At 51.7% G+C, this 22,045-nt stretch overlaps 3 protein-coding genes across 3 annotated transcripts in view; 1 reads left to right on the forward strand and 2 right to left on the reverse strand.

Annotated features, from left to right (window-relative positions):
* The window catches only part of LOC137454324 (zinc finger protein ZFP2-like), a 394,553-nt gene that overhangs the window by 267,588 nt on the left and 104,920 nt on the right, over positions 1–22,045 (reverse strand). The window lies entirely within an intron of this gene.
* The window catches only part of LOC137454423 (zinc finger protein 850-like), a 349,726-nt gene that overhangs the window by 213,440 nt on the left and 114,241 nt on the right, over positions 1–22,045 (forward strand). The window lies entirely within an intron of this gene.
* LOC137454395 (zinc finger protein 252-like) lies at positions 16,268–18,166 on the reverse strand. Its single transcript, XM_068164438.1, has one exon. The coding sequence runs from the start codon at positions 17,774–17,776 to the stop codon at positions 16,331–16,333; it is 1,446 nt and encodes a 481-aa protein (XP_068020539.1). The 5' UTR covers positions 17,777–18,166; the 3' UTR covers positions 16,268–16,330.

Consider the following 22,045-nt stretch of genomic DNA (forward strand, 5'->3'; position numbering starts at 1 on the left):
TCATTCAGAGGCTCTTGGATTAGAACACATTCTGCTGAATCACCTTGTAAGCCCCAGGTGGGCAGTGACAGCAATGGGGAGGTTGGGGAGGGTGAGGAGCAAAGTTGTCCATTCAATGTCAGACTGAAGGACAGATGTTCCTGCAAGTGCAGATGTCCTGCTGAGACAGCCTGGGTCAGTGTCACTTGGGGAATTATCATCTCTGAGCTAAACTGAAATGGAGTAAAATATTTTATCTTTGATATAAAGAATTGAGCTTTGTGAGGTGCACTTTGAAATCCTGAAGAGGATTGCAGGGACACAAACATCTCCTTAGGGCACTTGGGACTCATTGCAGGAACCTCAGGTACTGAGAGAAGACTGAAGAAACTTCTTAAGAAGTCAGAAGGAAAACACAAAGTACCTTGAAGCACTGATTGGCCCCACTGAGGGGCATTACCAACAAAGCCTCCCAAGGGCTCCTTAGAGCAGCTCAGTGGAGGCCATGATTGCAGTAGACAAAGGCAAAGTGGAGGAGAGCAAACTCTGGGTTTGGTTTATGGAGCAGAAAGGCCAAACCCTGACCACAGTGCCTGGGCAGGCAGATCCTGTCCCTCATGTATGGGTCAGGGCTCCTCAGGTGCTGTGGGTGTGGGGTTTGTGATGCTGAGAGAAGGACAAGGGGATGGCAGTCCCCAGCCTTCCTGGGGGTGTTTAAGGAAGCACTGAGGACCCTCTGGTGCCTTAGGAAGCCTCCTCACAGCCCTTGGTTGTGGATGACTGCCATAGCCAAGAAGGCAAAGCCTTGCGTTCTCCTGATGACTTCCAGCCTTGCCAGTGCCCATTGCCATCCACACCACAGGTTGTCCTACACTGTCTCCCACACTGGGTTTGGTTTTTGCAGCAGAAACGCCAATCCCTGACCACAGAGCCTGGGCAGTCAGATGCAGAGAGGGTCAAGCTAAAGTTTCATCTCCCTGGCCTTGGTAGGAGAGGCAACTGCCATAGAAAGGAGGAGAAAGACCTCAGTCCTGTTGAGCTTTCATCCTTGCAGGTGGTGCTACACTGCCCCATGCCTTCAGTTCTTTCCCTTCATGCTCTTGACACCCATCTTTCTTTCTTAGCAGCTCTCACCATGACATTTCTGTACCCTCCCTGCTCTGTCTGTGCTCTCCATGGCCATTTCTTGAAACACAGAGCCAGGGCCTCTTGGACCACAAGGATCCCCTCTGAGTGACTTTTCTTTGTCCTTACCTCCTGTACACTCTTAGGAGCAAGAGAAGATCTGCCTGGCCTCAAACCAGGACTCCTCCACTCTGAACCCTAATATTTGCACTCTATGGAGGTTGTCTTCCCATCCCACAACCACCAGAAGCTGCATCATCCCCAGATTTCGAGCAGGTGCACACTGTATCTGTAGTGCCCTGAGCTTGAACTTCACCAGGTTACAGAAACCCCAGTCCCTCAGGCTCTCCACCCCAATCCTTCCAGCTATATTCTGAAGCCTCTCATGCTCTTCAAAAGTCCTTCAGAGCAGAAGTCCCAAAGCCAGGCACTAAGAATCCAGATGTGGCCACAGCAGTGCTGAGTGCATGGGAGGACAATTCGTCTGTCTGGGTGGCCACAATCCTCCTACCACAGCCCAGCTTCACTTGGCCTTCTACACTCTGCTCAGCCTCTGCTCAATCCCAGGCCATTGGCAATGGTCCCTGCCAGAGGCCTTTCTGCCTGGGGACAGAGCAGAATCTTCAGCTCCAAAGCAACAACCAAGGCACCTCCCTGCTGCTGCCTCTCAGCTTGGCAGGCACAAGGGATGGCACAGTCCCCAGCCCAGCCCTGGGCCTGCTGCTGTGCAGAAGTACCTGAAGCACAGCTAAGCTGCCCATGGCATTGCCACTCATCTCCTCCCTGTGTCCATCAGCTGCTCAGCGACAGCTCAACTCCTGCTCCTCTTCTGATACTGCTCTGGGAGGTCCCAGCCCCTGCCCTGTGCCAAGCGGAGTCACTCAAGGGTAGGAGGGGATATAAAAGAGGGGTCAGAGCACAAGAAGGAGGTTTGGGGATGAAGTGTCCAAGGGAAGGCTGCAGGCTCAGAGATGCCTTTGAGGGCTGGGCTCAGGCCAGAACTGAGGTGCGGTTCTGGTGTCCTGATGAGGCCAGTCTGAACTGGGAGGGCTTCAATCACAGAATCACAGAATATGAGGGGATGGAAAGGACTTCCAGAGATCCTCCAGTCCAAGCCCACTGCCAGAGCAGGATCACCCAAGGTTGGTCACGCAGGAATACATCCAGACAGGTTGGAAAACCTCCAGGCAAGGAGACTCCACAACCTCTCTGGCAGCCTGCTCCAGGGCTCCAGCACCCTCACAACACAGGAGAGTCTCTCCATGCTGAGGTGTAACCGCCTGTGTTCCATCTTGCACCCATTGCTCCTTGTCCTGTCACTGGGCACCACTGCCAAGAGCCTGGCACCTTCATCTGACACCTCCTTCTGATATTGATAGCCACTGATCAGATCCCCTCTCAGGCTTCTCCCCTCCAGACTAAACAGCCCCAGGGCTCTCAGTCCTTCACAGAATCACAGAAACATTCAGGTTGGGGAAGACCCTCAAGATCCCCAAGTCCAGGCAATAACACTACTCTACAAGGGTCACCCCTAAGCCATGTCCCCAAGCACCACATCCAAACTGCCTTGAGACACCTCCAGGGTTGATGACTCCACCACCTCCCTGGGCTGCACATTCCAGACCCTGACCACTATTGTTGGGAACATTTTTTTCCTACTATCCAGTCTAAACCTTCCAAGTCTTAGTTTGAGGCCATTCCCTCTTGTTCTGTCACTAATGACCTGTGAGAAGAGACCAGCAGCAGCCTCTCCACAACCTCCTTTCAGATAGTTGTAGAGAGCCAGGAGGTCTCCCCTCAGCCTCCTCTTCTCCAAACTAACCATCCCCAGCTCCTTCAGTTGCTCTTCATCAGATTTATTCTTCAGGCCCTTCCCCAGCTCCTTGCCCTCCTCTGTCCTGGCTCCAGCACCTCCACATCTCTCTTGGATGGAGGGGCCCAAAACTGGACACAACACTCAAGGTGTGGCCTCACCAGAGCTGAGTACCAGGGGGCAGTCACCTCCCTGCTCCTGCTGGACACAGCATTGCTGATCCCAGCCAGGATGTTTTTGGCTTTCTTGGCCACCTGGACACACTGCTGGCTCCTATTCAGATGCTTGTCTGTTAGAACCCCCAGGTCCCTTTCTGCCAAAAGCTCTGCAGCCACTCTACCTCTGTAGCATTTTTTGGGGTTGTTGTGACCCAAGTGCAGGACCTGGCACTTGGCCTTCTTGAAGCTCCTCCTGGTAATGTTGGCCATGGATCCAATCTATCCAAGTCCCTCTGCAGAGCCTCCCTACCCTCACGCAGATCAACTCTGCCACCTAACTTGGTGTCATCTGCTGACTCACTGCTGCTCACTCTGTGTCTTCATCAAGGTCATCAGTAAAGATGTTAAACAGAAGTGATCCCAACACTGAGCCCTGAGGAACACCACTTGTGACTGTCTGCCACCAGCTGGATTTATCTCCACTGAGCACCACTCTTTGGGCCCTTTCACCCAGCCAGGGCTGTATCCAGCAGAGCATTGCTCATCCAAGGCAGGAGCAGCCACTTTGCCCAGGAGAATTCTGTGGGGAGCAGTGCCAAAGGCTTTTGGAAAGTCTAGGTGGACAATACCCACAACCTTTCCCTCATCCAACAGTCACTCATCCTGTCAGAGATGGAGATCAGGTGGGTCAGGCAGGACCTGCCCTTCCTAAACCCATGCTGTCTGGGCCTGATCCCCTGCTTGTCCTCTCCAGGTCATGTAATGGTGCTGGAGTATGCTCCATGCCCTGCCCTGCTACTGAGCTCACACTGCCAGCTCTATAGTTTCCTGGATCCTCCTTTCTTCCTTTCTTGGAGCTGGGTGTCACATTTGCTCCTCTCCAAAACCCTGGGACCTCCCCAGTGAGCCAGGAGTCCAGGCCAATAATGGATAGTGGTTTGGCAGCAGAGATGTTCAAGTCCCTTCCTCATCCTCCTAGCCTCTGTTGGACTCTCTCCAGCAGATCTCTGTCTCTCCTGACCTGGGGAGCCCCAAGTGGCAGGGCTCCAGCTTCGACAGGAAGGGCCAAGGCTGTACTGGGACAGGATTAGGCTTTCAGGGTGTACTGGGACAAGGCCCAGTGTTACTGGGAGAGGCCATGGGGTCAGCTTTTACAGGGAGGTGTCAAAGACTTTACTAGGAGGCACCAGGGGCTCCTGTTAGTACTGGGAGGTAGCCCAGTCTATTCTGGGAGTGGGACAGGGGAGCAAGTTAGCTGTGACTGAGAGTGAAGTCTGAACTGGGATTTCTACAAGAGGCTGAAGAGTGAACTGGGATGTGTCCAGTTTGTCCTGGGAGAGAGCACAGTGTGTGCTGAGAGGAGGCCTGTGGATGCACTCTGTACTGGGAGGGAATTCAGACTGTCCTGGGAGGGGCTCAGAGCATCCATTTTGCACTTGGAGAGATCCAGGTGGTACTGGGAGGGGGTGAGGGGATCCAGTTTTACTTAATTGAGGCCCAGTCTGTCCTGGTATGATAGAGTCATAGAACGGCCTGGGTTGAAATGGACCTCCAAAAGTCATCCAGTCCACCCCCTGCACAGTCATCAGGGACATCCTAAACTAGATCAGGTTGCCCAGAGCCCTGTCCAGCCTAACTTTGTGCATTTCCAGGGATGGAGCCTCAACCACCTCCCTGGGTAGCCTGTTCCAGTGTTCCATCACCCTCATGGTGCAGAACCTGCTCCTCACATCTAATCTAAATCTGCTCTGCTCTAGTTTGAAGCCATTGCCTCTGCTCCTGTCCCTGCAGGCCTTTGCAAACAGTTTCTCTCCATCCAGTACCCTTCAGGCATTGGAAAGAAGTTATTAGGTCTCTCCAGCTCCCTCAGCCTGTCCTCATAGCAGAGCTGCTGCAAGCCACCTGATCATTACTGTGGCCCTGCTGTGGATGTGCACCATCAGCTCCATGTACTTCCTGTGTTGAGACTTCAGAGCTGGATGCAGTATTCCAGGGGAAGTGCTGCAGCACAAAGTGGCAGGATCCTCTCTCTCCATCTCTGGCCATGCTGCTTTGGATGCAGCCCAGGCTGCCATTGGCCTTCTGCGCTGCAGGATCACACTGCCTGCTCCTGGCCAGCTTCTCCCCCACCAGCACCCCCAAGTCCTATACCTCAGAGCTGATTTCTAACACCTCCTCTCCCAGCCTGTATTGATAGTGAGGATTGTTCCAGCCCAGCTGCAGGACCCTGCTCTTGCTCTTGGTGAACCTCCTGAGAGTCACCTGGGCACCACCTCTGCATCTTGTCCAGGTGCCTCTGGATGCCATCCTGTCCCTCTGGCATATCAACAGCACCACTCAGCTTGGTGACATCTGCACTCTTGCTGATGGTGTCTCCATCCCTTTGTCTAAAGCAGTGATAAAAATATTAAACAGAAAAGGATGGGATGAGTAGAATCAGATTTTCCTGGGATAGGGTTGGGGCTAAACTTGTTGATGTTAATGGGAGCCAGTTTGAAATAGGAGATGGCCCAGACTGGACTCTGATGTGATTACGTTAATGAGTTGGGACTGTGACAGGGTCCAGCCTGTACTGGAAGTGCATAAGAGGATTAAGGTTTTATTAAGACAAAGCCCAAAGTACATTTGGAGGGATTAAAGAGATCCTATTTGGACTGGGACAAGGCCCAGACTGTACTGGGAGGGCATGAGGGTGTGCAGTTTGTACTGGGATGGATGCAGTCAGTACTGGGAAGGGAGCCAGGGGATATATTCTGTGATGGGATGGGACCCGAACTGTAGAGGAAGAAGCTAGCTTGTCCTGGGATGAGGCCACATCTGTACTGGGAGGGGTTAAAGGAACCATGTGTAGACTGAGGCTACTGGACTGGAAGGGAGTCAGGGTATCCAGTATGGACTCTGAGTCAGTGCAGTGTGAAATGGGAGGGGTTGGGGTATGAAGGCATGAGGAGACCTCCTGTTCTGATGGCAGTGCTGCTCTGGAGCACAGCTCTGGCCTGTCCCTGCCTGCAGTCCCAGCACTGCCACACAGAAGCACAGTGCCCAAGTGGCCAAAGCACTCAGGCCTTGTTTCAGCACAGAGACCCAACAGGAGAGAGTTGGATGGGAAGGAAGAGCAGCTGAAGACAGCCCAAGCTCTGGGGCTGCCTGGCACTGCTGCTGTGCTGGGACTCTGCCCCTCCAACTCTGCACACAGGCACTGCCCTGCAGCTCCACAGAAGAACTCAAGGAACAAACTCAGAGAAACAACTCCCTGCAGGGTCCTTTCTTGTGTTAAACACACAGGGAGCACAGCTCCTCATGTCTGCAGCCTCTGGGTCACACCAGACAGGACAACACTGAACCAGAAATGGTCTGAACAAAGACATTTGTTTGGGAACATTCTTACAAGGGGAACAGCACCAGCAGCAGCCAGAACTTGAGCAGACTGGCTGGGCCTGCACTGAGTGACATCAGAACTGCTCTGCAGGAGAAGACAAAGAGTTTATTGCTTCTCAAAGCATCCAGGGATCAGTTTGTTCAGGGCAGCCTTGAGCTCCTGGCTCCTCAGGCTGTAGATGAGAGGGTTCACTGCTGGAGGCACCACTGAATACAGAACTGAAACAACCAAGTTCTGGGATGGAGAGGAAATAGAGGAGGGCTTCAAGTAGGCAAATGAGGCAGTGCTGAGAAACAGGGAGACCACAGCCAGGTGAGGGAGGCAGGTGGCAAAGGCTTTGTGGCGTCCCTGCTGAGAGGGGATCCTCAGCACTGCCCTGAAGATCTGCACATAGGACACCACAATGAACACAAAAAACACAAAGACTAAACAGAAAGTGACCACAAGGAGCCAAAGTTCCCTGAGGTAGGATGTGGAGCAGGAGAGCTTGAGGATCTGGGGGATTTCACAGAAGAACTGGTGCAGAGCATTGCCCTGGCAGAGGGGCAGGGAAAATGTATTGGCTGTGTGCAGCAGAGCATAGAGAAAGCCACAGGCCCAGACAGCTGCTGCCAGCTGGAGACAAGCTCTGCTGCCCAGGAGGGTCTCATAGTGCAGGGGTCTGCAGATGGCAACGTAGCGATCGTAGGACATGGTGGTGAGGAGAAAATACTCTGCTGAAAGGAAAAAGAGGATAAAAACGACTTGTGCAACACATCCTCCATAGGAGATGTCCCTGGTGTCCCTCAAGGAATTAGTCATGGATTTGGGCACAGTGGTGGAGATGGCACCCAGGTCAAGGAATGAGAGGTTGAGGAGGAAGAAGTACATGGGGGTGTGGAGGTGGTGGTCCCAGGCTATGGTGGTGATGATGAGGCCATTGCCCAGCAGGGCAGCCAGGTAGATGGCCAGGAAGAGGCAGAAGTGCAGGAGCTGCAGCTGCCTTGTGCCTGGGAATGGCAGGAGGAGGAAGTGGGTGATGGAGCTGCTGTTGGACATCTGCTGCCTCTGGCCATGGAAACCTGTCCAAGGAGGGAAAGGCAGTGACAAGTTAGGGCACACTTCTCTCAGCCTCATTGTAACCTCCTTCCCTGAGATGCATGAGGAATGGATCAGCTCAGTCCCATCACTACCAACCCATGGCAGAGTTCATCACAGCTTCAAATGCAGAAGGGACCAAGCATTGCCAGGAAGATTCCTCTGGAGTCAGAACAGAAAATTACCAACAGCCCAATCCCAGGGAATGAGAGTCCCATGGAGAGGTGGAGAAACAGGGACCAGGCCTGCAGTGCTGCAGAGACGCTGAAGGGAAGAGAGAAAGGCAGAGGGGCTGGGAGTGAAGCCTTCTCCTTACCCAGCTCTGCTCACTGCTGCTCTCAGGATGGAACTGAAGGGCTTTGATCCTCCTTCTGTGTGCACACTCCAGGAGCCTTCAGCTGAGCATCAGCTGCTGAGATGGAGATGCCTCCAGGAGCTACAGCTGCAGTGTCCTGCACCCACAGCCTCACTGTGTCTGTGACCGCATTGACTTCTCCTCAAGTGAGCTTTCTGCATCCTTCCAGTCCTGGCCACCTTGAAGCTCTCTCTGCCTTCCTCATCTCCATGAGATCCTCTGGCAGTGTACTCAGCCCTGCTGTGCTGTGCAGAGAAGATGCTCCTGGCCAGAGCTGTCTCCTTCAGCACTGCCTGCTTGCCAGCAGCTCCTTCCAGCCCAGGAGTGCGGCCCAATTGGGCAGCAGAGGACCAGCCCATGGTGTTTTAACACCTCCTTGGTTGGCTTTTGGTGCCCTCTAAACCTGAGGGACTGAGAGGAAGCTGATGAAACCTCTCCAGAAGTCAAAGTCAGATACAAACTCTGAAGTTTCTTCTACTCTTAATGGGTCCCACTGAAGCATACTGGGAAAGGGTCCCCAGGGTCTGGTCAGAGCAGAAGGAGACAGAGGATGCAAGAGAAGCATCACTGGAGGCACCGAAGCATCTCCAGGCTGTGGTGAGAGCAGAGAACTGAGGCAGTGCTGACAGGTCAGGACAAGCAGCTCAAGGTGGCTCTGCTGCTGAGGAAACCTGGAGGGGTTTCATTGATCCAAAGAGCCAAGCCCTGACATCCAGCCCCTGGCAAGGCAGATCCTGTCCCTCACCTGTGGCTCTGGGCTCTGCTGGGGACAGTGGGGAGTGAGGTGAGCAGTGACCAGGGTAGGACCTTGTCAGGATTTGCTGTGTTTTTTTGCTGAAAAGGAATGAAATGTTCCTTTAAAAGTACTTTTTATCAGATGCTTTGTACAACAAAAACCTCTCCAATTAGCTGCAGAAACTTTGGCAATAATTAGAGGTTCAGCAGTATTTAATGAGCCCCATGGAGTATTTGGGGCTGATTACATCATCCTTAGGTACTGCCAGGAGACTCTGCCAAGGTACTACCAAGAAGCCTCTCAAGAAGTCCAAGTCTGAAGCAAACTCCAAAGTACCTTGAAGCACTGATTGGCCTCACTGAGGCTTGTTACTGCCAAAGGCTCCCCAGGGACTCGTTAGAGCAGCTTGTTAGAGGCCAGGATTGCAGGGAGACAAAGGCAAAGTGCAGGGCAGAAAAACTTGCCTTTGGTCTAGGAAGCAGAAAGGCCAAGCCCTGACCACTGCCCTTGGACTAGTAGAGCCCAAAAGCCTCAAAGCAAAATTTCTCCTCACAGGCCTTGGTGGCAGAGGCAAGTGCCAGAGCCAAAGGGACAAAGACCTTGGTCCTGCTGGGCCTCTCAGCCTCACCAGAGCCCTTGGCCATTCTCTCCTACACTGTCCCATGCCTGCAGCTCTTTCCCTTCAGGCTGCTGACACCAATCTTGCTTCCCCACCCATCTCTCCCCCCGTCATTTCCATCCCTTCCCTGAGCTGTCTCAGCTCTCCCTGCCATTGCCTGACACCTCTGGATGGCCTCATGCATAGCAGCTCTGCCCTTTGAGGGATATTTCTTTGGCCACATCTCCACTCTGAACCTTCCAAGCTGCACTTTGTGGAGGTTTTTGTCTCTCCCCACTCCCCAGAAGAGTTCCATCCTCTCTGAAATGACTCTTCAGCCATGTGCACACTGCTGTGGCAGTGCCCTGAGCCCCCTTTCAGCAGGCTGAAGCAGCCCAGGTCCCCCAGCCTCTCCACAGGGATGTCAACCCCCATCCTGCCAGATCTCCTTTGTAGTGTCTTGTGGTGGTGAGAGAAAGTTCAGTTCTTCCCCCCACCCCCCCCCAACATGAAGAAACCATGGCTAACTCAGTCTGAGAAGCAAAAATATGAATAAGCTGGGATTAGAAATGCTCTGTTCAGCCAGAGCAGGGAGGTGACTGTCCCCTGGGACTCAGCTCTGGGGAGGCCACACCTTGAGTATTGTGTCCAGTTTTGGGCCCCTCCATCCAAGAGAGATGTGGAGGTGCTGGAGCCAGGACAGAGGAGGGCAAGGAGCTGGGGAAGGGCCTGAAGAATAAATCTGATGAAGAGCAACTGAAGGAGCTGGGGATGATTAGTTTGGAGAAGAGGAGGCTGAGGGGAGAGCTCATGGCTCTCTACAACTACCTGAAAGGAGGTTGTGGAGAGGCTGCTGCTGGTCTCTTCTCACAGGTCATTAGTGACAGAACAAGAGGGAACGGCCTCAAGCTAGGACTGAGGATAGTAGGAAAAAAAGTTTCCCATCAAAAGGGGTCAGGGAGTGGAATGTGCTGCCTAGGGAGGTGGTGGAGTCACCAAGCCTGGAGGGGTTTCAAGGTGGTTTGGATGTGGTGCTTGGGGATATGCCTTAGGGGTGACCTTAGTAGAGCAGGGTTAAGGGTTGGACTTGGTGCTCCTGAGAGTCTTCTCCAACCTGAATGTTTCTGTGATTCTGTGACAGACTGAGAGCCCTGGGGCTCTTTAGTCTGGAGAGGAGAAGCCAGAGAGGGGATCTGATCAATAGCTATCAATATCAGAGGGGGGGCGTCAGATGAAGGTGCCAGGCTCTTGGCAGTGGTGCCCAGTGACAGGACAAGGAGCAGTGGGTGCAAGATGGAACACAGGAGGTTCCACCTCAGCGTGAGGAGACTCTCCTGTGCTGTGAGGTGTCTGGAGGCCTGGAGCAGGCTGCCAGAGAGTATGTGGAGTCTCCTTCCCTGGAGGTTTTCAGACCTGCCTGGATGTGTTCCTGTGTGTCCAGCCATGGGTGATCCCACTGTTATAGATGACTCCAGTTAAAAGTTTCTGGTCACAATTTTATTGGCAATAAAAGACCATAAAAAGGCAAAAAAAGGCAATAAAAGCAAGCAAAGCAACCGGCTGGGCATGCAAGGATACCCCCACAGCAGCTCTACAATAGCTTTCTTCATCTTATATAGGTCTGTCATCTGCATAAACAAACTTATACTAAATAGAAGGCGGGCATATGATAATGGGTCTCAGAATAGGTGGGCAGATCCCTGCTCATGTGCACTCTGCGTGGTAAGGGTGCTCCCGAGGGTCAAAAGATGAAGTCAGTGAGTCATCCTCAAAGTTGTCCACTTTCACTCATGCTCAGTCATCCAGGCTTCTTATCTAAAGAAAACAAATCCCCAGTTCTGAATAGAACTGAGTGTTTAACTTAATACAGCTTTTCCTCAGCCTTGGTGTCTCCAATTAGCCAAACACACTGTCTCTGTTTAAGGCTGGAAAATATACAGCTCCCCCTTTGTCCTCAAAACTGGCTCCTGCAAGCCCCCAATCACCCTTTAACACAAATCACAGATCACCAGGATATTCATAACAATCCCCCATTTTCTTTTTGTCACCATTGATTTGTGTTACAATTTCCAGATTTTTCAGAACCTCCTTAATTGGATCATAATTAGGTTCCTCTGTTCTGATCACCTTCAGATCATAACCATCTGCTTGTAACTTGTTGGCATAAACAATTTTACCTAAAAGTCTAATCACTTTGAAACAACAATGACAAAGAATTACACAGAGCAGTATTACAATTGTTCCAAATAGTATTACAAACAAATGTTTAAACCAAGATATATTCGATAACCAAGGAGTTAACTGATGCCATATTTCTTCATATAACCCACAAGAAGTATCATCCAAAGAAATCTGATGTAATATTCCATTGTGATCTACAATCACTTAACATAACTACAGATTGACATAACTACAACAGCTTACATTTATGACCACACATAACAACATATGAGAAGTCCAAAGATAACCTATTTGGAGTATCACAGTACCACCAAGGTTGGAAGAGACCTCAAAGATCATCAAGTCCAACCTGTCACCACAGACCTCATGACTAAACCATGGCACCAAGTGCCACATCCAATCCCCTCTTGAACACCTCCAGGGATGGTGACTCTACCACCTCCCTGGGCAGCACATTGCAGTGACGAATGACTCGCTCAGTGAAGAACTTTCTCCTCACCTCCAGCCTAAACTTCCCCTGGCACAGCTTGAGACTGTGTCCCCTTGTTCTGGTGCTGGTTGCTAGGGAGAAGAGACCGACCCCTTCCTGGCTACAACCACCTTTCAGGTAGTTGTAGAGAGCAATGAGGTCTCCCCTGAGCCTCCTCTTCTCCAGGCTAAACAATCCCAGCTCCCTCAGCCTCTCCTCATAGGGCTTGTGTTCAAGGCCTCTCCCCAGCCTTGTTGCCCTTCTCTGGACACATTCAAGTGTCTCAATGTCCTTCCTAAACTGAGGGGCCCAGAACTGGACACAGTACTCAAGATGTGGCCTAACCAGTACTGAGTACAAGGGCACAATGACTTCCCTGCTCCTGCTGGCCACACTATTCCTGATGCAGGCCAGGATGCCGTTGGCCTTCTTGGCCACCTGGGCACACTGCTGGCTCATGTTTAGGTGGCTGTCAATCAGCACCCTCAGGTCCCTCTCTGTTTGGGAGCTCTCCAGCCACTCTGACCCCAGCCTGTAGCTCTGCATGGGGTTGCTGTGGACAAAGTGCAGTAAAGTTCTCTAGTCTATCAGCAGGCACATGTGTCACATCTCAACTGGTCATTCTGTACTGGCATGCCTGTCATTAAGGCAGACAATAGGTCAAAACAACAAAACAGTATTTTACCACATCCAACCAAATTCTGCCCAGCTTCTCTCCTTCGGTTACAAGGTGTTTACATTACTCTCAGAGTCAAAGACAAAACATAGCTTTCTCTAATTCCAGCAAAGGCAAATCTTCCCTATAGCCTACCAAAGCTATCTGAAAACAACCTCTTCCCACATCTCCTCTTTCTGTTTTTCCATAGAACACCACTTTTGATTGGCCTTTCTAACATTCTTTGCATACACAGAAGCAAGCAAGTTAAAACTAACTCTATGGCATAAGCAGAAGCTGTGTAAGGCAGCGTGTCTAACAGACTGATGTAAGCCATACAAGACACAATGCTCAGGTTGAGCTGATTAGAACATTCTAACAGAACTGGCATAATATATGGTTAAAGAGAACAAAACTTCCAGCTGCATTTCAGTAACAAGTTCACATTCCTTTCCACTTATCTTACAAGGTCAGAACACAGAACAGTTGCTTCTTTCAGACAGAAAGTTTCATCCTACAGTTTTGAACTCACTTCTTTGTTACCTGCCTGATCTCTCAAAGGATAACTTAGGCTATGTAGTTAGGCCTGGTCCTTTTCCTCCCTGCTACATCCAGGCCTCTTCAAAGGACTTCAAAGGACTGGTTTTGTACGCATTTTTTTCCCCATCCATCCCTGTTCCTGACCCTTGTGAACCCTTCCTATCATTGTCATAAATATATGTGTATCTATATATCTATTTTGTGTATATATATATATGTATATTGTTTAAAGAAACTTTTTACCTCTCTACTTCCAAACCAACTCCAAATTATTTCTCAGTAGATTTGCTCCTTGCCTTTCTTTTTCTCTCAATCGGGAGAGAGGAGGGGGAAAGCGAGGGAGGAATTCTCAGCCCTGCCCCCTATCTGAGCTCTTAATTCTCAGTTAAGGATCAAACCACCACGTGTCTCCCTCTTCGTGCTTTTTGCTTCTTCCTAAACTCAGCTGGGGAGCATCATCAGTGCCAGGCTTCCCTTCTGGCACAATCAGCATCTCACAGAGATTAACAGTTTAAAGTCTACCATCTGTGATGCTGCTGAACACAACCATCTCTGCAGACCCCATGAAGCAAAATTATTTGTTGTTGGTGTCAGTGGGAGTCGTAATCTGTAGTTGCTCAAGGAGCATGTCTGGGGTCACCATTTCATAGAATCATAGAATCAGTCAGGGTTGGAAGGGACCTCAAGGATCATCTAGTTCCAAACCCCCTGCCATGGGCCAGGGACACCCCACACTAGATCAGGCTGGCCAGAGCCTCATCCAGCCTGGGTTTAAACATCTCCAGGGATGGGGCCTCAACCACCTCCCTGGACAACCCATTCCAGGGCTTCACCACTCATGGTGAAGAACCATTTGTTGTAGTCTAGCTGTCCCACCACCCCAAGCACAGCTGCCAGGACAAGGTGTAAGCAGGGGAAGACATTTATTATGTTATACAGCAAAGTTCTCTAGTCTCTGAGCAGGCACATGTGTCACATCTCAATTGGCTATTCTCTGCTGGCATGCCTGTCATCAAGGCATACAATAGGCTAAAATAACAAAACAGTGTTCTAACACAGCCAACCAAATTCTGCCCAATTTCACAGAATCTTAGAATCACAGAATCTTAGAATGCACTGGTTGGAAGGGACCTCTAGAGGTCATCTAGTCCAACCCCCCTGCAGGAAACAGGGACATCCCAACTAGATCAGCTGTCTCAGAGCCCCATCAAGCCTGACCTTGACTGTCTCCAGAGATGGGGCCCCCATCACCTCCCTGGACAACCACTTCCAGCATTCTTCCACCCTCACAGTAAAAAGCTTCTTTCTTCCTGACATCCAGTCTAAATCTGCCCTTCTCTAGTTTCAAACCATTGCCCCTTGTCATACTGCTATATGCCCTTGTAAACAGTCACTGTCCAGATTTGTTGTAGGCTTCCTTCAGATACTGGAAAGCTGCACTAAGGTTTCCCCAGAGCCTACTCTTCTCCAGGCTGAACAACCCCAACTCTCTGTCTTTGTAAGAAAGGTACGGCAGCCCTCTGATTAATTTTGTGGCCCTCCTCTGGACCCTCTCTATCAGGTCCATGTCATTCTTGTACTGAGGGGCCCAGAGCTGGACACAGTACTGCAGGTGAGGCCTCACCAGAGAAGAGCTGCTTTTGATGCAGCCCACAATGCCATTGGCCTTCTGGGCTGTAAGTGGACATTGTTGGCTCATATGTCTGTGTCATTGAGGAAGATATTGAACAGCACTGGTCCCAATATGTCTGGGATATCTCCATGGCATACAATCATAGAATCAAAGGCTAGTTTGGGTAAGAAGGGACCTTTACAGGTCTTCCATTCCAAAGGCCTGCAGTGATTCAACCAATGTTTCCCTACTCAAATCCCCAGGAGCCCCTGGCTCATCTCCACAGGACTGCAATGTGCTGCAGTGTCCCCAGCACAGCTCAGAACAAGAGCCTAAGGGCCCTCACTAGCCCTCTCTAATCATGGCTTGTCACTCCACAGCTTGTCACCAGCAAGCCTCATCTTGTCTCCCTCTTCTTTCAAGTCCAGTTTAAAGGCGTGCCACTGAGCCCTGAAAGCTCCTGAACAAAGACCCTCTTCTCCCTTGGAGAAAGATGAATCCCATCTGACCCCAGCAAGCCTGGTGCTGTGCTGCCCATCCCATTGTCTGACCCCAGAGCTGTGGCAGTGACACCAGCCACAGAGCCATGGATTCACAGCATGGGTCTGTCTCTTTCTGCCAGTTACTGTCTGCAGATGGAAAGGGAGAGGAGCAAAGAACCTGTGCCCCAGACTCCCTTCCCAGTTGTCTCCAGGCCCTGATGTCTCTGGATCCCTCTTGGACTATAGATTGTGGCTTCATCTCCACCCACATGGAAAAGCAGAAATGGGTAAGAGTCCGAGGGTTGGACAATATAAATATATAAAACTACAAATATCTGATGCTCAATCTATTTGCTTTTAATAACTCTTAGGCCAGGGTTCATATCAGGGGAACTGCAGGGCACATGCTGGGGCTGGGGGCCACTCCACTCCCTTTTTGGGGTGGTTGCAGGATTACAGGGAGACATTTGTTCCCTTCTGAAGCAACAGCTGCATCACAATGCTTCACTCCCTGGGAGACACGTGGCTGAGCTGGCAGTGGTGGCAGGGCAGGGCATCCTCATGTCATACCTGCTACAGACACCCCCATCTTCAGCAAGCTGAGGAGCCTCTGCTGACATGTGTCCCCAAAGCACCAAATGCCCAAGATGGGGCTGAAATATGAAGACAGAGGTGCCTCTGAGACTCCCCCCCCCCCCCCCCCCAAGACACCATCAAGACTGATGAAAAGCTCACCAAAGACCTCCCTGAACTGGGGGCACAGCTCCAGCATCAGGCCTAGGAAAAAAATGTCCCCAAGAATTAGTCATTTTGGAGAGGAATGTCTGAAAGAAACCCAAACTAAGAGAAGATTCTGTTGAGGTTATTAGCATTACAACTGGGCAAGGGGCAAAGGAAAGGAGCATTTAGCTGGGGAAACCCAAAGTACAGGGTAGAAAGCATACAAATTCCAGCAAAGCTTAGTCCAGCTTCAGTGGCAGTGATGGCTGTGCTGACTCATCACTGTTAATTATCCTCCTCATCACTAATTGGTGTTTAGGGGCGAGTGGGGCGTTTGTTCCTGCCAGAGCCCTCAGAGTCTGAGAAAACAGGGTGCAAATGAGGTGATCTTGGTTCAGACTGCTGGAATAGGTCCCCCATGGGGGTGATGTTTACCCTGGCAGTGCTGGGGTCAGTGCTCTTCTGCATCCCCCAGCACAGGCTTGTCACTGGCATGGATGCGCATGTGCCGGCTGAGGTTAGATCTGGACCGGAAGCTCTTGCTGCAGGTGGTGCAAGTGAAGGGCTTCTCACCTGTGTGGACAAGGCGGTGCTGCCTGAGGGAGGCCCTGTGAGTGAAACACTTGCTGCAGTCACTGCAGATGTAGGGCTTCTGGCCGGTGTGGATGCGGCGATGGCAGAGCAGCTGGGAGCGCTGGCTGAAGCTCTTGCCACAGTCGGCACAGGTGAAAGCCTTCTTGCCAGTGTGGACATCGAGGTGCCTTCTGAGGGTGGCACCATGTCTGAAGCTCTGGCCACAGGCAGTGCAGCGGTAGGGCTTCTCCCCAGTGTGGATGAGGTGGTGCTGGAGGAGGGTGGAGCTCGTAGAGAAGCTCTTGCCACAGTCAGCACAGCGGTATGGCTTCCTGCCGCTGTGAGTGTGGTGGTGCTGCGTGAGGGCATGGCTGGAGCTGAAGGTCTTGCCACAGTCAGCACAGCGGTACGGTCTCTCCCCTGTGTGCATCCGGTGGTGTCGGGTGAGGTTGGAGGCCTGGCTGAAGCTCTTGTCGCAGACAGCACAGACATATGGCTTCTCCCCAGTGTGGATCCGCATGTGCCTCACCAGGTCTGAGCGCCTGGCGAAGCTCTGCTGGCACTCGCTGCAGGGGTTGGAGATGACTTCAGTGGCTGCTGGCTTCTCTCTGCTGTGCAGCTTGTGACCCTCGGAGAGGTCATTACTGAGGTTGTGGTCTGCCCTGTGGCTCAGACTCTCACTGGAGGTGCCTGGATTGCGCGGCCTCTTGCTGGTGTGGCCACAGCAGTGCTGTGAGACTTGGGAGACATGGCTGAAGGTCTTATCACAATCAGTACAAGCAAAGGGCTTCTTGCCACTGTGGGCATTCCAGTGGGTAATGAGGGTTCTGCTCCAGCAGAAGCTCTTGCCACAGCCCGCACAGCAGTAGGGTTTCTCTCTGGTGTGGACGCGGCGGTGCCGGAAGAGCTGGCAGCTCATCTTGAAGCTCTTGCCGCAGTCGCTGCAGCTGAAGGCTTTCTGGCTGGTTTGGATGTGCCAGTGGGCGATGAGCAACGAGTTCTCCTGGAAGCTCTTGCCGCAGTCACAACAGATGTGTGGGCTCTCGCTGGTGTGGACACGGCGGTGCTGGAGGAAGTTGGAGCCACGATGGAAGCTTTTGCCACAGTCGGTGCATGCAAAGGGCTTCTTCCTAGCGTGGCCATGCCAGTGGGCAATGAGTGCCAGGCTGCGAGTGAAGCTCTTCCCGCAGCCGGCACAGATGTAGAGCTTCTTCCCGGGCTGGACACAGTGGTGCTGGATGAGGTTGGAGCTGAACCTGAAGCTCTTGCCACAGTCACCACAGACAAAGGGCTGGGCACCACGGTGGGGGCAGCAGTGCTTCATCGGCTCTGAGCTTGGTGGGGAGCTGTGTCCACATTCAGGGCACTGATTTGGCTGCTTTGATGGCACACAGGGGGCTAATGAGGCTTTGTCCTTCTCCTTCCCCTGCTCTTCCTCATTATACTCCTTCTTGTACTTGTCATCATCCTTATCTTCCTCCTCTCCCTCCTCCTCTTCCTCCTCCTCCTCTTCCTCTTCTTCTTCCTCCTCCTCCTCCTCTTCCTCATCTTCCTCTTCCTCTTAATCAGTTTTGTCTTCCTCCTTTTGTTCCTTGGGGCTACACTTTAGATCCTCCAACTTTGCCAGGTGATTCTTCTCCTTCAGGCTTTTATCCAGGTTCTTCTGGGTGGTCATGGTGGAGGGGAAGGGGAACCCCTGTGCCCTCAGGCAAGGCCCCAGGGACCAAGTGATAAGAGAGACACAGATGGGTGGACTCTGTGTGTGTCTGGACACACAAATAGCCTTTGACACCCAACACTTGCCTGGGTGTGGGGGGTCAGACACTGAGTTCCTATGCTGAAGCCCCTGGTAGCTTTTTAGTGGGGGTCATCTACCTTGTTCCTGAGCCCAGCAGCAGTGGCAGGTCATTTCCTGGCCCAGTCCCCACCTTCTGATCTCCCCCACCTCAGATAAAGGAGGTGATGGTGCTGACCCAGAAGCCCAACCCTCCCAATCCCCTCCCACCAACCCAACTCTATTCTGATGAGAGCAGGGGAGTTCTGTTCAATTGGGCAGATCTGCAAGCCCTTCCCAAAGGGGCAGGGGTGATGGAGAAAGAATGACAGGGCCCCACCCAGACAGAAGCAAAGGGCTCAGACAAAAGGACTGATCTACATGGGGTGGCTTCGCACTGCCCACAGTCCTACAGGAGAGACAGGCCTTGCTGCAGGCAGCTTCAAAGACCAGCAGCACAGGCACAGCAGACAGGCAGTGCTCCTGAAGTTGGGATGGATGTCTTCAGTAGGGATGCAGCTCCTTCTCAAGCATATAACCGCCAGTAGACATCTGCAGGGCAGGCCCATAAGAGAGGGGACTCCAGGCAGCTTCTCCCAGGCCTTGGCTGCAGTTTCATCCTGATGGGAGATTAGAACATGCTTTACAAGATGAAACTTTCAGGGGTAAGAGGAGGAAGCTTAAAAGGACACACCCAAGGGTTTGTCAAAAGGAAAAGGGTTAACAAAGGTTCCAGATTTCACAGCCAGGGGTGGGGAGTGGGAGGTGGCATCACACCTGGGTAAGCACTCCTTATTCCCAAAAGGTAACAGGAGCATGGAGATAAAGGAATGGTAAATTTCTAGCTTCACATGTAAAGTTAGGAGTGAAGAAATGACTGCCTGACTTTGCATACCAAGCAGTAACAGAGTCACACAATGTTAGGAGCTGGAAGGGACCTCAAAAGACTGTCCAGTTCAACCCCCCTGCAGAGCAGGATCACCTATAGCAGATCACACAGGAACTCATCCAGGCAGGTCTCCAATATCTCCAAAGAGGGAGACTCCACAACCCCCCTGGGCAGCCTGTTCCAGGGTTCTGTCACCCTCACAGTGAAATTTTTTTCCTCCTGTTTCCATGGAACTTCCTCTGCCTCAACTGCCACCCACTGCCCCTTGTGCTGTCCTTGGGCATCACCCAGCAGAGCCTGGCTCCAGCCTCTGGGCACTCACCCTTTACATATTTATAAACATCAATGAGCTCACCCCTTGGTCTCCTCCTCTCCAAGCTGAAGAGCCCCAGCTCCCTCAATCTCGCCTTCTAAGGAAGATCTTCCACTCCCTTAATCATTTCTGTGGCTCTGTACTGGACTCTCTCAAGCAGTTCCCTGAGGTCCTTCTTGAACTGAGGGGCTGTAACAGGAAAGGATTAACTGAAGTTTGATTAGAAGTACCCAGCTGCCTGGGGCTGCCTGGCAATCATTGGTGTTTGCTTAGAAGCTCCCAGCTGCAGGACTAGAGTAAGGAATAACATGTACCTCCAGGTTCCTCTGCTTATAAACTAAGCAGGGATAGGAAGAATGAATGTGTTGGCAGCTGGAAACAGGAAAAGCAACTCCACAAAAGCAGCCTCAACAGAAGCCAGAGCTGAGACAGCAGCCCAGCTCCAGCCTCCACAGCTGCTTCAGTTCCTGCTCCACTCACTGCTGCCCCTCTTCCAGCTTCAGCTCCAGCTTAACCACCTCCACTCAGCAAGGGAGTGGCTCCTCCCTCACCTCCCTGTTGAGGGAATCACATCACAGCCACAGATCCTCTCTCCAGCAAGGGGACAGGAAATGACACTTTAATTGCTTCAGTGTCACACTGCAGACAGACCCATCACTGGTCAGGGGGTGGAAACTACAAGTACCAATACTGGGCTCAGAGCAAACACTGCTCCACACTGCTTTTGCAGTACACTCTGGTTAGAGTATGGTTGTATGCCTTACATGCTTGTGTCCTGCTCATACAGTGCATGTGGTACATGTAACTCACTGTGCTTGTGTGAGAAAACCTAACCCACACGGGATAAACCTTAACAGGGGGAATTTATGCCTGAGGTCTTTCTTTGCCCAAAGTCAAGGGGGTGGAATGTGGCAAAGGCTGCATTAGAACATTGAGACTCTTGAATGTGTCCAGAGAAGGGCAACGAGGCTGGGGAGGGGTCTGGAGCACAGCCCTGTGAGGAGAGGCTGAAGGAGCTGGGAGTATTTAGCCTGGAGAAGAGGAGGCTCAGGGCAGGGGGGTTGGAGCTAGATGATCCTTGTGGTCCCTTCCATCCCTCACTGATTCTGATTCTCTCTCTCTTTTCAGTGCTCACACATTGAACACCCATTTGGGCTCTGTTTAAAGTCCCTGCACTTCAGCCCATGAGGCATTGTCACCTGTGGGTTGTAAAGCAGCACCCCAGGTAATGCATTGAGCCATAATTGGTGAGTGAAAATTGGTTCAAGACTCTGAAAGGTTCTTTGAATTGTTTGTGCCTGACACCCAGCCTCACCAGCTGTATTCAGCTGCCAGGTGTCTTGTTGAGTCACTCCCTAGTGGCCAAAGGGCAGACTGCACCCCAGTTCTCACTGAAAAGCTCTTTTAGTTTTCTAATTTGGTTCCACATTCTCAAACTGCAGCACTTTATGGAATTATAGCCATGAGCACACACTAGAAACTGCATGTGGATATGGAGTGTTGAAAGGTTGATAATGTTAATAGTAATAAGTAATTAATATTATTAATACTTCATATTTGATAATTCATCCCAATAACCATGACATGCAGTCAGCTTTGGCCTGGGAAAGAGTGTCCTGGACTAAACCAGCCTCATTATCATGCTACAAAGCACAGCTCCTAGCTGGGAGACCACTGCCCAGAATAAACCACCCACCCCCTGTACACACACAGGGAACTGAACAGCAGCTGGAGCTTGAATGGAAGCCAGCAAGAGACTGACCAATGGAGCCTCAGCAGGTGTTGCCATCAGGCATAGCTCATGCCCTGCACTGGATCAGCATCCACCAGGAATTTCAGCTGTGTGTTGTCTTTGTGGCAATGCCCTCAGCACCCCAGCTTGTGCAGCTCTGTACTCTAGCAATGGCTGCTTGCTAGTGCCAAACCCAGCCTGCAGGAGTTTGATTCCCGATGTTGCTGACAGGATGACATTAGGAGCTGCACAGGGCCTGCTCCTGCCCTCCCAACCACTCAGGCCCCAGATGAACCCTAAATCACTGAACAAAGAGGATGCTTGCCCCAGATGGACCACTGACATGGCCACCTGTGATGTCACCAAATGCTGCAGAAGCCAGCCCCAGGCTGCCGCAACACCGACTCAGGCAGAGCCAGGAGGGATGCTACAAGGAAGGGCAAATGTCACCTGAATGCCTCTGGCCTCTCAAAAAGTCACCCAACTGGGACAAACATGCCAGGGGCTGCTCCTGCTCTAACCCCAGCTCAGGCCCCTGAGGCACCCTAAACTGCTGCCCACAGATGCTGCTCGCCCCTAACCTCCCACTGAAGCAGCCATGTTTGACATCACAAAATGCTGCAGCTGCCAGGTGCAGGCTCTTGCTGGATCAGGTCAGGCTGAGTGAACTGGGATGTCACAGGCATGGCAATGTCAGCTCTGATCAGAGCCCCTGAGCTTTCCCAAAGGAAATGTGCAAAGATATGGACTGACTCCAAGTAAGCCTTTGGGGTGGCACATGGAGCCATGTGGGAAGAACCAGGACTGTTGTCAACTCAAGGAACAGGTATTAAACATGGGGAAGAGATACTGAGGCTGCTGGCAGTAGTGCAAAAGCCAAGCAAG

The sequence above is a fragment of the Melanerpes formicivorus genome, unplaced genomic scaffold (genome assembly GCF_026170545.1).
Source record: "Melanerpes formicivorus ecotype bairdi unplaced genomic scaffold, bMelFor1.0.p_v2 SCAF_80, whole genome shotgun sequence".
NCBI classification, from domain to species: Eukaryota; Metazoa; Chordata; class Aves; order Piciformes; family Picidae; genus Melanerpes; species Melanerpes formicivorus.